Source organism: Aquila chrysaetos, chromosome Z, assembly GCF_900496995.4.
Source record: "Aquila chrysaetos chrysaetos chromosome Z, bAquChr1.4, whole genome shotgun sequence".
Classification (NCBI taxonomy): Eukaryota; Metazoa; Chordata; class Aves; order Accipitriformes; family Accipitridae; genus Aquila; species Aquila chrysaetos.
This window is the reverse complement of record NC_044030.1, coordinates 55,983,617-55,998,622: the sequence shown is the minus strand read 5'-3', so window position 1 is coordinate 55,998,622 and position 15,006 is coordinate 55,983,617. Positions and strand designations below refer to the sequence as shown.

At 38.7% G+C, this 15,006-nt stretch overlaps 1 protein-coding gene across 2 annotated transcripts in view; it reads left to right on the top strand.

The window, feature by feature from the left end:
* Nucleotides 1-15,006, top strand: part of UHRF2 (ubiquitin like with PHD and ring finger domains 2) — a 91,568-nt gene that overhangs the window by 52,965 nt on the left and 23,597 nt on the right. For both annotated transcript variants that reach the window (XM_030005688.2, XM_030005687.2), the window contains exons 5-8: nt 2,582-2,691; nt 9,487-9,673; nt 13,642-13,765; nt 14,152-14,259. In XM_030005688.2, coding sequence (XP_029861548.1) covers nt 2,582-2,691; nt 9,487-9,673; nt 13,642-13,765; nt 14,152-14,259 — 529 coding nt within the window. The remainder of the gene's footprint in view (nt 1-2,581; nt 2,692-9,486; nt 9,674-13,641; nt 13,766-14,151; nt 14,260-15,006) is intronic.

Here is a 15,006-nt window from a genome sequence, read left to right as displayed (position 1 = left end):
GACTGAGGTGCAGAAAATCAAGACTTCTGTGTTCATGGCACTGTATGGAAACCTGAATAAATCTGAGGGGTGTTACCCACAATGGCCAGAACTGCTTTTAAGTAATGCCTCCTAGGGTGCAAATGAAGATTATCTTAAATACATTATTTTCCTGGTCAGGAAAACGAACTGTTCTCTGTCTGATGGATGTATTTGCATTGATGTAGCATTTGTATGTTCTGTTGAAATATCCCAAATCTTTGAAATTTGTTCGCATTTGCTGTTTATGCATATGAGCAACAATGGGGAATGTTCTCCCTCCCAAAACTGCAAAGAAGAAAAATGGTAAAAATAAATACAGATGCCAAAGTAAACAGCTGTTGGTACACTTAAAAGACAATTACAGTGAATCAAGACACTATCAGAGTCCTCTCAACACCACTCTGTAGAGACCTAAACACTGCAGTGCTCAGGGCCACCAAAAAGTATTTTGTTGCCTGTGTTTTCTTCCCTGGCTTAGTTTTTTCCTGCCTTAGGTAAGTCAGCATGTGGCAACATCCAAGAATTGGAGTCAGCCCAAAGGAAGTGGTGGGAGCAGACAAAGAGGTAGAGCGGGGAGCAACAGTTCCCACACTGAAGCCTGGTGTTTCTGGAGATGTTCTGTTATTGCAGTAATCCTTATTTAATATGGACCTAATAACTTGCTTCCCTGCCTGTCTATAGTTTGATTTAGTTTTGCAGCCTAGACCTTTTTATAGGGATATGTGACTTAGATGACTTTCTTCAAAAGGATTGTCAAGTCACCTCTGTGATTTTTCTTCCAGATATCCTACAAATAGGGCTTAGAAGACTTGTTCACCTGCTTCAGACATATTCTCAGGCCTTTCTACACTTTAAATATTTGAAAGAAACATAGCATTTTAACTTACTGGTGGTTTTCACCTGGAAAATAAGTCTCCAGTGTGGCAATATTTAATCATTATCTTTACAGTTACTAATTTTCATTATTTCCCTGCTTCTGAAGAAACACTTGTAGTGGTGCAGTGCACTTCAGCTTTGCTTAGCAGAATCTCGCTCAACCTCCTTCAAATACTGAACAGTAACCAATACAATAGTTTGGTTTTTCATTCATAATAAAGCCTTCAAAAAACTGTGTAATCTTCACTCTTTCCTAACGTGGAATTAGGCTGACTGTGTGCTACTACTTCTCTATTATGTCCAGTACATCTAATGTCTATATAGGAAAGAAGAAAAATATCTATTTTATTTCTTGTGTTGCAGGATGCTTACTGGACATTTTAACTACAAACATCACAGTCTTCGTAAAATGTTGAACTTTATAATCTTAATAATTCAAGCTATGGTATTTGTGGTCTGTATTCATTAGTTGCTTGTGTGGCTTCAGATTTTGAAGTGTTTTTCTAGAACCAAAACAGACTGAGCAGTGCAACAGAATTAGATTAACTTTTGAAGAGGAAGGTAGTTCAACAAACCCAAATGTCCTTCAGATTTTTTTTTTTTTAATGGCTGGGTCTCACCCTGCAAGAAATAGCTCTCCAGCTAGTAAATTCCTTTCTCTCATGTCAAACTGCTCAATTCTGAAATCAGTAATGACACATGTGACTCAATGAAATCAGTGGGACTATGTTCAGTAATTAATACTTCCAATACAGGTTATACTGAAAATTTCTGCATAGTTCTAGATTAGGTAGTAAATTGAAAATGGTAGGAGAACAGGCAATTGAAGAAGGCACAGTATCATCCTGAGGAGGGGAGAAAAGAGAGTGTTTTAAAACTGTTGGTGTTTTTATGGACTTTTCATCCTAGATACATTTACATTTGAATTAGAATTTTAGTAAATACAAAGAGATTATAATAAGAGGAGGTGAAAACATTTATTCTACTTTTAATATTTCCTAATTCTTCTCTAGAAGTCTTTCAGCATTAGTGTTGTGGAGTCATGGAGTATTTGTTACTCACCACCGAGATATGGTGAACAGATTTTGCACTGAAACCTGACATTAACAGGACTACTCACAGTAGATAATTCAGTATTGTACATGTCTTTGCAGGATGGGGTTTTAGGTTTCCAAAGCACTTAGAAGTCATAGAAGGGCTTTTGAAGCTTTCTGTTGCTTTTCTTACTCTGTGGGTTCCAAGTAGCGTCTGTTATTGTGTCTTATAAGTCATGTTTTTGGTTCATTTCTGACACTATACTTTTATAGTAACAGTTGATATGCTGTATTTGAGAGGACATGATTTTGCCTGATCTGCTGTGTTCAGCCAAAAAAAAACATTTTGAGGTTTTACAAGTAGAATTACAAAGTTATGGATGGCTGTCAATAAGGACATACTCAGCGGCCAGGTAGTCTGAGGGTAACGGAGTAGTCTTTTCTTTATGTGAGTTTTAAGTATGTGTTTTGGTTTTCTTAGAAGTTACAGTACTAGACTGAATTTTGTGTGTGAATTGAAGTAAAGTATCCTATCAGTAAAGGAAAAAAAGTGCTAGTTATCTTTATCTCATTGCTTAGGATTCATAAAGTACAGATTCTAGGTCTGAGGAACTACGTTGAATATGCTTTTTATTGTTTTTGTTTTTCAGAGGCCCAGAAGACACAATAAATGATTGTAAAATCCTTTTTATAGAGGAAATGTACAAGATTGAAAAGCCAGGAGCCTATCCGTTGACATTTGGGGATGGAGATTTCAAAAGTATGCTTTTTTTTTAATTATTATTTCAATAGAAGTACAAATTGAATGATGCTTCTTTAAAAAAATAGAAGGATCAGCATACAGAGGTAATAATAATTGTTTTGTGTATTCAGGAAAGAAATAACATAGAATCCTTTTTAGATTTCTGTCCTAAAATTATGTTTACTGTAAGGTGGCTCTATTACTTGACATATTCGGAAACTGGTAACAGCTTAGTGCTATCAGTCATAAGCAGGGAAAAAGAGGAGCAGCTTATAACATTCTAAATGAACTGTGCAGAATTAATTAATAGTCTCGGTTAAGTTCCTAGACAGGTGTCCAGGTCACCAAAACTGCTATTGCAATTGACATGTCATTTAAACTTTTAATAAATTAATAAATGCCAAAGATAGAATCAGTCCGTAATGATGCACTTTAACCCTGTCATTATGTCAGAATTAAAAATAAAAGATAAGGAACTTTGTGCCAAAGCTGCTTGTACCATGAAAAAAAAAGGGATAATTAACATTTGGATTATTATTTGACTCTGCATGACCTTCTAAAAAAACAACTATGCCATACCTCCTCATCCTCCCCACAACCACAGGAAGGAGTTACAGGCAGCTTATCTAAAAAGTAGTGTGACATTTTATCCTAAGTCTAAAAATATATTAAAGTTAGGAGTGATAAGTGTTTGTGATAGCAACACTGAGAGGTTGGACTGCAGCTCTACTAATAGGTGTTAGATGTTATTATATATTAGACTCCTGACTCCAAGGCAGTTTTTCAGAATCTTTCTGTGTAGCTCTCAGTGCACAAGAACTAGTGTGTTTACTGTTTATTTGCCATCATCTAAAAAATCAGTTTTTCTGAGGAGCAAATACCATTTGCTGTGGTATTCTTAAAAGTAAAAAAGTGAATTTCTGTAAATGAACTTCTCACAATTAATTTTTCATTTTTTGTGATTTAGTTTCCTCAGATTACTCAAAAAAAATTAACCATCCATTCTGTTTGTTTATTCTTGGTGACATTAAAGGGGTTTTGCAGTATCTTAAAACATGTTTTTATTTAAAAAAATTGTAGCATGAGAAATTTAAAAATCTACAGATACTGTTTTGCATTTACATACCTACTTATTTTGCAAGTCTAATTGTTTATGAAACTTTATAAAGGGCATATAAAATTATTACAGTTCATTTAGTTCTTACCTGCAGCTACTCTGTAGTGAATTAATTTTTAGAATTATGTGTGTGTTAAGGAAATTAATGATTACTATATTGCTGACTATACAAAATTGTCTAGAGTGGCACCATTTGATCTGACATGAGTGTGTGTTTATCATAGAATCATTTAGGTTGGAAAAGACCCTTAAAATCATCAAGTCCAGTCATTAACCTAACACAGCCAAGTCCACCACTAAACCATGTCCCTAAGCACCACATCTTTTAAATACCTCCAGGGATGGTGACTCAACCACTTCCCCAGGCAGCCTGTTCCAATGCTTGACAACCCTTTTGGTGAAGAAATTTTTCCTAATATCCAATCTAAACTCCCCCTGGCACAACTTGAGGCCGTTTCTTCTTGTCCTATCACTTGTTACTTGGGAGAAGAGACCAACACCCACCTCACTACAACCTCCTTTCAGGTAGTTGTAGGGAGTGATAAGGTCTCCCCTGAATCTCATTTTTTCCAGACTAAACAGCCCCAGTTCCCTCAGCTGCTCCTCATAAGACTTGTTTGTGCTCCAGGCCCTTCACCAACTTGGTTGCCCTTCTCTGGACACGCTCCAGCACCTCAGTGTCCTTCCTGTAGTGAGGGGCCCAAAACTGAACACAGTATTCGAGGTGGGCCCTCACCATTCTGTACTTCCTACACTGATTGCCACCTTTATTGTTTCAAAGTCAAGTTCTTTATTTTCACTTACAGGCCTTTCCCCCCTGTTTTGACAGCTGTTTCCTTATTTGAAACCTCTTTGCTTAAACTACTCACATATTGCTGTCTGTGTAGAGCTTTGCACCTCTGTGTAGGTTTTGTTTCATTCTGTTCCTGGTCCCATTTTTACTCATTTCAGGATCTTGTTTACAAAACTTCATAAATAAAATGTAATGCAGAAAGGTAATGTTTAAAAATGTAACCCTGAAAACTTAATTGATCTGGCAATTTAGCCTTATTTCTTGTTTTGAAATGCTCTTTTTCTTGAGGCCAACTTTCTCACCACACTTATCATAAAAAATTTCTTCCTTGTATCCAATCTAAATCTACCCTCTTTCAATTTAAAACTGTTACTCCTTTCCCTCTCACTACAGGCCCTGGTAAAAAGTCTTTCCCTGTCTTTCTTATAAGCCCCCTTTAAGTATTGAAAGGCCACTATAAGGTCTCCCCGCAGCCTTCTCCTCTCCAGGCTGAACAAATCCATCTCTCTCAGCCCGTCTTCTTCACAGGAGAGGTGTTCCATCCCCCTGATCATTTTTGTGGCCCTTCTCTGGACCTGCTCTAACAGGTCCATGTCCTTTTTGTGCTGGCGACCCCAGAACTGGACACAGGACTCCAGGTAGGGTCTCACAAGAGCAGAGTAGAGGGGAAGAATCCCTTACCTCGACCTGCTGGCCACACTTTTTATGCAGCCCAGCGTATGATTGGCTTTCTGAGCTGCAAGTGCACATTGCCAGCTCATAGCCAATTTTCATCCACCAGTATCCCCAAGTCCTCTCTGCAGGGCTGCTCTCAATCCATTCATCCCCCAGCCTGTGCTGATATTGGGGATTGTCCTGTGCAGGACCTTGCACTTGGCCTTGTTGAACTTCATGAGGTTCACGTGGGCCGACTTCTCAAGCCTGTCAGGGTCTCTCTGGATGACATCCCTTCCCACTGGTGTATCAGGTGTACCACTCAGCTTTGTCATCCATAAGCTTGTTGAGGGTGCACTCAATCCCACTATCTATGTCACTGATGAAGGTATTAAATAGTATTGGTCCCAGTACAGCCCCTTGAGGGACACTGCTTGTTACTCGTTTACACTTGGGCATTGAGTCATTGGATGCAGACCATCCACTCTTTGGATGCTGCCATCCAACCAATTTCTTATCCATCTAATAGTTTATCCATCAAACCCATATCTCCAATTTAGCAGCAAGAATGTTGTGAGGGACCAAATCAAAGGCCTCACAGAAGTCCAGGTAAATGACATCTGTAGTTCTTCCTTTATCTACTCATGCATTCAGTCCATTGTAGAAGGCCACTAGATCAGTCAAGCATGATTTGCCCTTGATGAAGCCATGTTGGCTGTGTTTAATCACCTCTCTGTCTTCCATATACTTCCACATGTCTTCCAGGAGTCACTGTTCTGTGATCTTACTGGGTACTGTGGTGAGGCTGACTGGTCAATAATTCCCAGGGTCCTCCTTTTTACCCTGTTTAAACCAGGGTGTAGTATTCCTTTTCGTCCAGTCACTGGGAACTTTCCCTGACTGCCATGACTTCTCAGATATGAAGGAGAGTGGCTTAGCAACTACATCAACCAATTCCCTCCGTACCCTAGGATGCACTTCATTGGGTCCCATGGATTTGTGTATGTTCAGGTTCCTCAGGGGGTCTCAAACCTGATCAGTGGGAGGGACTTCATTCCCCGAGTCCCTGCCTCGAAGCTCAGGGACTTGAGAGGTGTGAAAACTGAGGCAAAACGAGTACCTCAGCCTTCTCCATGTTGGTTGTCACTAGTTCTGTCCTATTTATGGGGGCAGAAAGGGGGATGGGGGGGCAGGTGCATTTTCTTTGATATTCCTTTTGTGACCAACATACCTGTAGAAGCCATTCTTATTATTCATTGCATCCTTTGCCAAATTGAGCTCCATCTGTGCCTCAGCTTTCCTGATCCCATCTCTACACAACTGGGCTGCACCCCTGTATTCTTCCCAGGATACATGTCCCTGGTTCCACTGCCAGTGCATTTCCTTCTTATGCTTCAGTTTGACCAGGAGGTCCTTACTCAGCAAAGCTGGTCTCCTGCACTCCTTGCCTGATGCCAAAGTGACTGAAGTCCCATAGCTGGATCAGAGCCTGCGAGCATGGTGCTTCATACAGTTGAAGTAAGAACACCTTCTCAACAGGCTCCCCTTGATTGGGTGGCTGGAATAAACACTAATCATGAGGTTTCCTTTGTTGGCTTGGCCTCCAATTTTCACCCACAAGCTCTTGACCTGTTCATCACTGTTTTTCAAAGACAGCTCTGTGCAATCAGCCCATAGAGGGCAAATTGCCCGCCCCTCCTTCCTTCCTTGTCCCTCCTGAACAATTTATAGCCATCGATTGCAGCGCTCCAGTCATGTGATTTGTCCACCAAGTTTTAGCGATAGCGGTTAGATCATAGCTTTCCAGCTCCTCAGTCGCTTCCAATTTCTCCTGTTTGTTACCCATGCTCCGTGCATCGGAGTCGAGACATTTCAGTCGGGCCATTGACCATGTCACCTTTTTAGAGGAAAAAGCCCTAATTCCTTGAGGCATTTCACAGGTGTTTCCCTGTTGGTTCCTAATACATCAGCAGCCCTCAACTCTTCTTTGTTACTCAAAACTCATCCCCTTTTCTCTCTAAGTCTAGTTGCTTCCACCTTTGAAGATAAAAGTATTCTTCAAGGTCCTTCAGAAAGACTGCAGATACAGCACAACACTTCACATTCCAGTCCCCCTTTCTTAGAAGATTTTCAGTCTGGAGTTTCTCTCCACAGAGATTTTACACTGATATCTTATCCATGTGGATCAAATTTTCTGTAAAGTCTATTCAGTTTGGAGGGCAAATTTTTCCTCAGCAAGAAGGGGCTGGGATTTCTGCAAACCCTTAGCCATTTCTTCCCTTCTCAGTACACTTAGGAAAAATGCAAAAGTATCCAGAACTCTTCTGGATACATCAGGGATCCACCTCACCTTTCTATTAAAGAATCAACTCCTTAAATATTTACTTTGATTGCTTATGTTATTGAAGCAAACTAACTTCCAAGGAACTGTAAAGCTATACAGCTTCTGAAGGCAGCAACTTAGACAATGATTCATGGTGAAGAAAAATAAAAAATAAAGCTGAGAGAAGATGGAAGCTTGTCCTTGAATATTGTTCTTTCATGCTAGTCAGAGAAACGTGGGGTAGTTCTCCATGTTTGGGGTTTGACAAATTCTGATATCCCCTAAAAATGTATCAGAAAGGCAGCAGTCCTTTTAATATGAAAAATGTCTCTGTTTTCCTAAGGGTTAAAACTTCCGTGGAAACAGGCAGTGTTCTCTTAAATATTATTTGTTGCTTGTGCCCTTCTCTTTTTGTCTAATATGCTGTCTGTTCGGCATCTGTGGAAGTACCTGATATTCATGCTGCCTCCAAACGGCTGTAGGGGGCTTTGGGTTTGGGGGGGGTGTTTTCATTTTTGTAGTGGGGCTGCTCTTCAAATTCCTTATTATTGAACTTGCTTGTGATTTCATGGACATACTCAGTAAGATTTTGTCCCAGAGAATGCAAGTGTTGTTTTTTTCTATGGCTAATGACTTTTGGGTATTTTTGGCAAAGATTATAACAGGAATAAATTTTTCTGTCCTTATCACACTGTCCTTCTAGGCTAGTTGCCCTTTTGAGTAGACATGGTCAAACATTTCAGAAGTTCCTCGGATAGTTTGCCTATGGATTTACAAGAAAATTTGTCCCAAGTGTTGGTATTCCAGCTGTTTCAGTTCCTGAACTTCTATAACTTGTGGTTATTTTTTTCTTCAGAATGGTACTTGAAAGAACATTTTCTGGCCACTCTAAACTTTTAAGAAAAATAATCTATTATCTCCGGTGTCTAGATTCTCCAGCTTGCTACTTCCAACTCTGAACTCTCAAATAGCCTTTCTAGTTTTCCTTGTCTTCTGATTCAAAGCCAGTTACTTCTTTCAGATAAAATACTACTTCCAGGGAAGCTTGGAATTACTCTGTTAATTATTGCATTAGACTAGTTTAAGCTCAAATTCAGTTCCATGGCATTTCTAGATGACTTTTGCACAGAACATATAAATGAATTTTTTTTACGTTTAATGTTGGAATTCTTTGGGCTGTGATCAAGTTCTCTTCTGAAGTCTCTCATTTCTGTGGACCTACTCCTTATTTCAAACATTTCTTCTGTAAGTGTTAATTCTGCTACAAGTATTCAGTGTTTCTTCCCTCTCCTCTTTCATTTCTGTTTTAGGCTACTAAATGTTTTTCTCATGTATAAAAGCATTTTTTCCCTGATTGAGGAACCAATGCCAATGGTTTTGTTACATAGTGGGGCTCACGGGTCCAAATTTCCAAGTGAACTGAAACAGGAAGTTAGTGTTTCTTTGTGTGTAAACTTAAACTGCTGCTGTGAAACAACTGGTGATTTGGGGTTGTCTGTGCTCTCAGACTACTAATTGTTCTGTCCAACTATAAATTTAATTTAAGGGGAAGAGAGCTGTTCCAAATTGTAGTTTCATCTTCACTTGACTGTAACCAGTTATCTCATTGGAATTTCCTCATGGCTGTATTTAAGAAGACCCCAACAGGCGATTGTGCAAGGCTCCATCTGTAGAGAGAGTGTGCAGGTGGCATGTTGGGAACGGGTGGGGAGAAAATAAGAGAAGCTGCTGATTAGATGTTTTCTTTACTGCTTGTTTATACAGCAGAAGAAATCCTATTAGCCTAGATAGTCAAATACCTCATTGTAAGAAAAAAGCATTTTCAAGAGGGCAGTGTTCATGTGCAGAAGTAATTTTTTCCTGTAGATACAGTAATGCACTTTTCTAAGATACATGGCATTCGTGTTTTTTGTTTGTTTTTGACAGGAAAAAGTGGCCCTGAATGCAAGCACTGTAGGGCTGATCCAGATAAGGAGTGCCGGTTTTGTTCATGTTATTTGTGTGGTGGAAAACAGGATGCTCACATGCAACTCCTGTGTGATGAATGTAATATGGCTTATCATATATACTGCCTGAACCCCCCCTTAAGCAAGATACCAGAAGATGAGGACTGGTAAATATACAAGAATGATTTACTTATCTATATTGACATTCTATACGCGGTACCTTTTTGTTATGTGCATCTCGTGAGAGACAATACTGAAGAAAAATTTTAATTCTGCTGTGGTTTTATCCGTCTACTTAATATAAGCCTTATGTTTTCTGTCAAGGTAATTCTTTTAAATCATTCACAAAGGATTAGTAGTAAGCTTTAATGACCATTATGGAGTTTCAAAACTGGTATGTTTATTAATTATGATCATTATGATCTTCTGGGACATTATTGGATCTGATTGTGTTTATCAACAGTGGTTGTTCCCCTGCCTTTTATTTTTGTTCAAGCTTCACTGCTTGAACAATTCTCTTATGCTCACCCTTCTCTTTCCCTTCATCCTCTGTCCCTGTTGCTGCCCTCGTGCCCTTCTTGTGTCTTCTCGTTGCCTTTACTCCATTCATTTCTCCTGCTGTAGGAGGACCACCACCTTGCTACTCTTCATTTCTACTATCCCTGGTTCTGCCAGCAGGAAAACCAAGCTAACTGGCATTGTTAAATCAAGATAATTGTATTCTGAAGTGAATCTGCATGGACTCATATTAGCAGCCCGTTAAGTTATCTTGGGCTCTGTACCATTTTTTGTCTTTATTAGCTCTCTACAATTTACACTCTTCGTATTTATCACTTGCCTGTGACTTACATGAGATGCTAACCCTTTATATATGAGCAATAAACAGAAATTTATTCTCATAAAGTTTTCCGCTACATAGACAGCAGTAAAGGTCCAAGATGTTTATGGGTACATTTTATGGAATCTCTTTGGACCTTGTGATTAAATTTTGTGTAAAAATCTGTGTAAGTGTTTTGGAAGTTTTAACGTTCTCTGGAAATAAATAACTCAATCTCCCGTACTGTAGTGGATGCCATAGTAGGTTTGTTTATTGGTCAGTGCCTAATGGCCTGTGTGGTTTCTGGGGCATTGTATTTTTTCTGAACTCCTTCTGTGTTTATGCCAATGTGTGATTTAACGACTGAGACCATTAGCATTGATAGGTGTTTCTCAGTGTGTACATTTGGCCACAGGGATACTGTTGTTGGAAGTTGATCTTTTTCACATGAAATTTGTCCACTGGGAAGAGTTGTATTCACTGTTTTTGGAGGAGCTGCTGGCTTGAAACACTATATAAAAAATATTTTCAGTACCTATTAGAAATATGTGTGGGTCATTGGAACTAAAAACAGCATTTATTTGAGTATTGTCTGTGTGCCTTCTGCTTCTTACACAGCATGTTAGTTTGAACTATCCGCAAGTTTTCTACTGTCAAGGCAGACTGGTCTTCTGTGCGTGACATCATCTTGCTTCCTACTACTTGTCAACATAAGTGAGTTAATGTCACGTATTGGAAACCATTCTCAACACACAAGCAGTTTATTACTGACTGCAGCCCATAAGCAGTATTCTTACCTGATTGTACCCGACCTTTGGAAATAGCAGCTGAGAAGTTTCTTTTTGACTTCCTTCATTCAGAGTACTCAATGAGACCATCCGTGTGGAAGTACACATCTGTTCGGTCTATCCATTCTTCAGTGCCCCTTACTCTTAGAACCAGCTCTAATCTAGTACTCCAGTAGCAGTAAAGTTCATCTATTTTCCAGTACTAGTCACAGGAAAGTTTCTGATAAAGGAAATATACATGCCTCAAATCAGTGACCTGCTCCCACAAAAACCCCAAATCCTTTGTTCTACCCTGAAAACAATTTATTCTCTCTAGTTTCTTCTACACCCTCAAATACACAGAAGGCTTGATAGGCACATCAGGATACTGATACTGAAATCTCACCAGCTGTCCGTGTCTCTTTGGTTTAGTTAGTGTGCTAAGGTTATCTTGGTCTGCTGGGTGCTTCAAATGATTTTTCAGATTAGGTATTAGAGTTCTAGTCTTCACTGCCACCCATTCTCTTTCTAAACCTTCTTATGAAACATTCTTATGAGTTATCCTACATCTATTTCAGAAGGCTACAGAGAAAGTTTGAAGAACAGAAATTTTCAAAGTGTAGCCATTACCGCTCAGATCTCCCTACCCACTTCCAATAATATCACTGTAACTGCACTGCATAAGGCCCCAGGACTCTTTTCCTCCATATGGAAGATTTGGTGCTCTGTAGACAGCCACACAAGGATTAAATTGATTGAGAACATGGTCCTTAGAGTTCCTCAGCTCATGTGTTAAGTGCACTTTTAGACCCTTCCACTTACATTTCTGGCCAAAAAATTATGAATTTCCACAAGTAGTAGATGTTTAATTCATATAATTAAATTGTCTTGAAAAATGGCTGTAAAGCTTTTTAACTTGTTTTTGTGTGCTGTATAATAATATGAGTCTTAAGATTCATTCATGTAAGTAGACAGCTGCATCTGTGGATGAAGTCACTTGGTGAGAGAGGTACTGTTATGGAACTGGCTTGTGAAGTTAATTTTGGGACACTTGGTGATGCCAGCCCTGTGCAATCTTAATGCTCAGTTGTCTGTAGAAGGAGTGCAGTTGCACTGGGCAAAGCAGTGTCTCCTATCAAAGAAGAGGTCTATGTTCTCCCTTCTTCTTGCATACTAGCAAAGAGTTGTAGCTGTCTGATGCTTAACTTCTTGACAGATTTTGTTGTTTTAGAAGTGGAAAAATTTTCATTTAGTATTTTTACAATGTAAAATTTGGCAAACTGCAGGGGCTAAGCCTGCAGTTTGGGAAAGGATGATGAGTTTCTCTTGCAGAGATTAAGCTGCTCTATATGCAAAACATTATTTAATATTCCATATAAAACTCAGTTTAAAAAATATTAAGGTAATACGGTTACCCTATCAAGAAGCAGGGAATGCCTGCTTGTGAATTTGCATTATGTCTTGTTCCTTCTTTTAATTGGTCATTGCGTACTCTTTTTTTTTTTTTTTTTTAATAAACAGCTGTAATATCATTAAAAGTCTTAGTGTCAGACAATTTCAGCATCTTGTATTATTTTAAATTTCTTTTTATCTACATAGCTTCATGGTCTTAATGGTTCAACACCTTTATTGACGTAGTGAAATCTGTTCCTGTGGACATTAATCACTAATTCTTCTATTCATATCCACATACAAATGTTAATTAATAAATCAAAACCAGTAGCGGTAGTAGTAGTGGTAGCTACCTAAACTAGGTTATCAATGCTAGTGTAGATCAGGCTTCCTCCACTGCTGGCATATGGGCCAAACCCAGCCTATGGGAGCCAGAAACATGGACAATTGCCTTTGCATTGGCATTCCTGAATGGGATAAAAATGTTATTAGAAGCAGCAAAGGGACAAGTGTACTCCCTTTCTCTCTCTGCTGTAGTCACTGCATACTAGTATCTCCTACTTTCCTACCAGGATGTCTTTGTGTTAGCTGGAATGAGTCTCAGCACTACGTTCCAAGTGGCTTCAGTGCTGTAGAGTGAGCGAGTGTGTGCATGTATGTGTGTGTGCTTCTACACACATTACATGATACCTTGGCTGTTTTTGACATTCAGCTGTCTGCAGTGAAATATATTGCACTAGAAGCAAAAAATAAGGATAGAGTGGGCAGGACGTAGAAACAAACCATGAGTACTGGTTAATAGTGTACTCTAATCTCAGCTGTCTTCTCCTTTACATGATCTAAATGAAGGAGGACAGAATGAAGAGAGAATGCAGGACACATGGGGACCTCTCACATATCATGTGAGAAAGAATAGTTAAATGATTTGCCTCTAGCACTCTACCTTCAAAGATACCGAAATGCCCTTTTTTAAAAGTTGATAGTATTTGTTCATGTTGGGTTCATTTTTTAAGCCATAGGCTTCAGCTGCTTAAGACTGGTATATGTTTGCTAGCTTGCAATATTCGGTCAAGATAAACAAATTGACACTATTTTGGCTACAAGAAATGTATTGCCATTATTATGAAGTAATTGAGAATTTACTAAAACCTTTTTTTAGGTATTGTCCTTCCTGCAAAAATGATTCTAATGAAGTTGTAAAGGCTGGAGAAAAGCTCAAACAGAGTAAAAAGAAAGCAAAGATGCCATCTGCCAGTACTGAAAGCCAGAGAGACTGGGGCAAGGTAGAGTGTGTTTTAGAAATAGCTGTTACTCTGATTGTTCATGTATGTGCTACATCTATAATTCTACTTATATATGCACTACACAAAATTCAGTACTGGGTTGCACAGACAATAAGACAATGTTAAATCCTGCCCACTATCTACTGGCAGTTAAAGCAGTAGAAGAATTATTAAGGTGACTAGAGGTAAAAACAAAAAAACCAACCCCCGATCCCTTCCCTAAACACATAAACACATATTACTTAATTAACATTCCTTTTAAGAATTGTTAACATATTTTAAAGTTTGTGTTTGTTATAATGATCAGTTTTCTTGATATCTGCATTGAATTTTCAAATAGTATTCTATATTATAACACTAATTCATTTTGTCTGATGTATTTTTAGGGCATGGCCTGTGTTGGTCGCACTAAGGAATGCACTATTGTTCCTTCAAATCATTATGGACCTATACCTGGTGTTCCTGTTGGGACAACCTGGAAATTCAGAGTTCAGGTATGTTGTTTCAGTATTAGCTGTGGTTGAAGTAAGTAACAGTAATAATGAATGGGTTGGGTACTAAAATAAATTTAGATTCACAATTGCCATTTTCACCAGGACTAAATAAAGCAAATACATTATGATTCTAATATTGGAAGTGATGCCGACAGTAGTGAAGGTTGAAGTATACTGATTTTACAATACAACTTAATAAGAAGTCTGTTGTCATTAGGATAAACAAATTTCACATGTTAAAATTCTAAGTGGGATACTTAGTGAATAAAGTAAAGTATTTTCTGAAGTGTACTTCACATGAACTGATTATCCCACTTAGGAGATGTAGACTGTAGATTTTGAAAATGTTAGATGTTATTGCTGTAAAGTGAGTCGCTGTTGGGTTTTTTGGTCATATGTAACAGATGTCCAAGCCTTCTTTTAGACCAATGAACAGCTTAAACCAGTGTAAGCCTGTACTGCTACTGAAATTAGCTGTCCATTCAGCCTTTGCTGTTTCTTGCACTGCCTCATTTTCTGTTGCAAATATTTCTTAGGCTCTATGGTAAACTAGATTGGTAAAAAAACTGCCAGAAAAATAATCCCGGATGGGGTAGGAGGGGAGCTAGTTTTCCCAGTTCATTTCACATTTTGGTGATATAAGCGCAATGCCAATACCCAGAGGGGCGGGGAGGATGGAACAGCTTAATTTTGTTACAGTACTGATTTTTTGTGGTTTCAAAGTGTCCAGCAAACTGCAGACTTCCT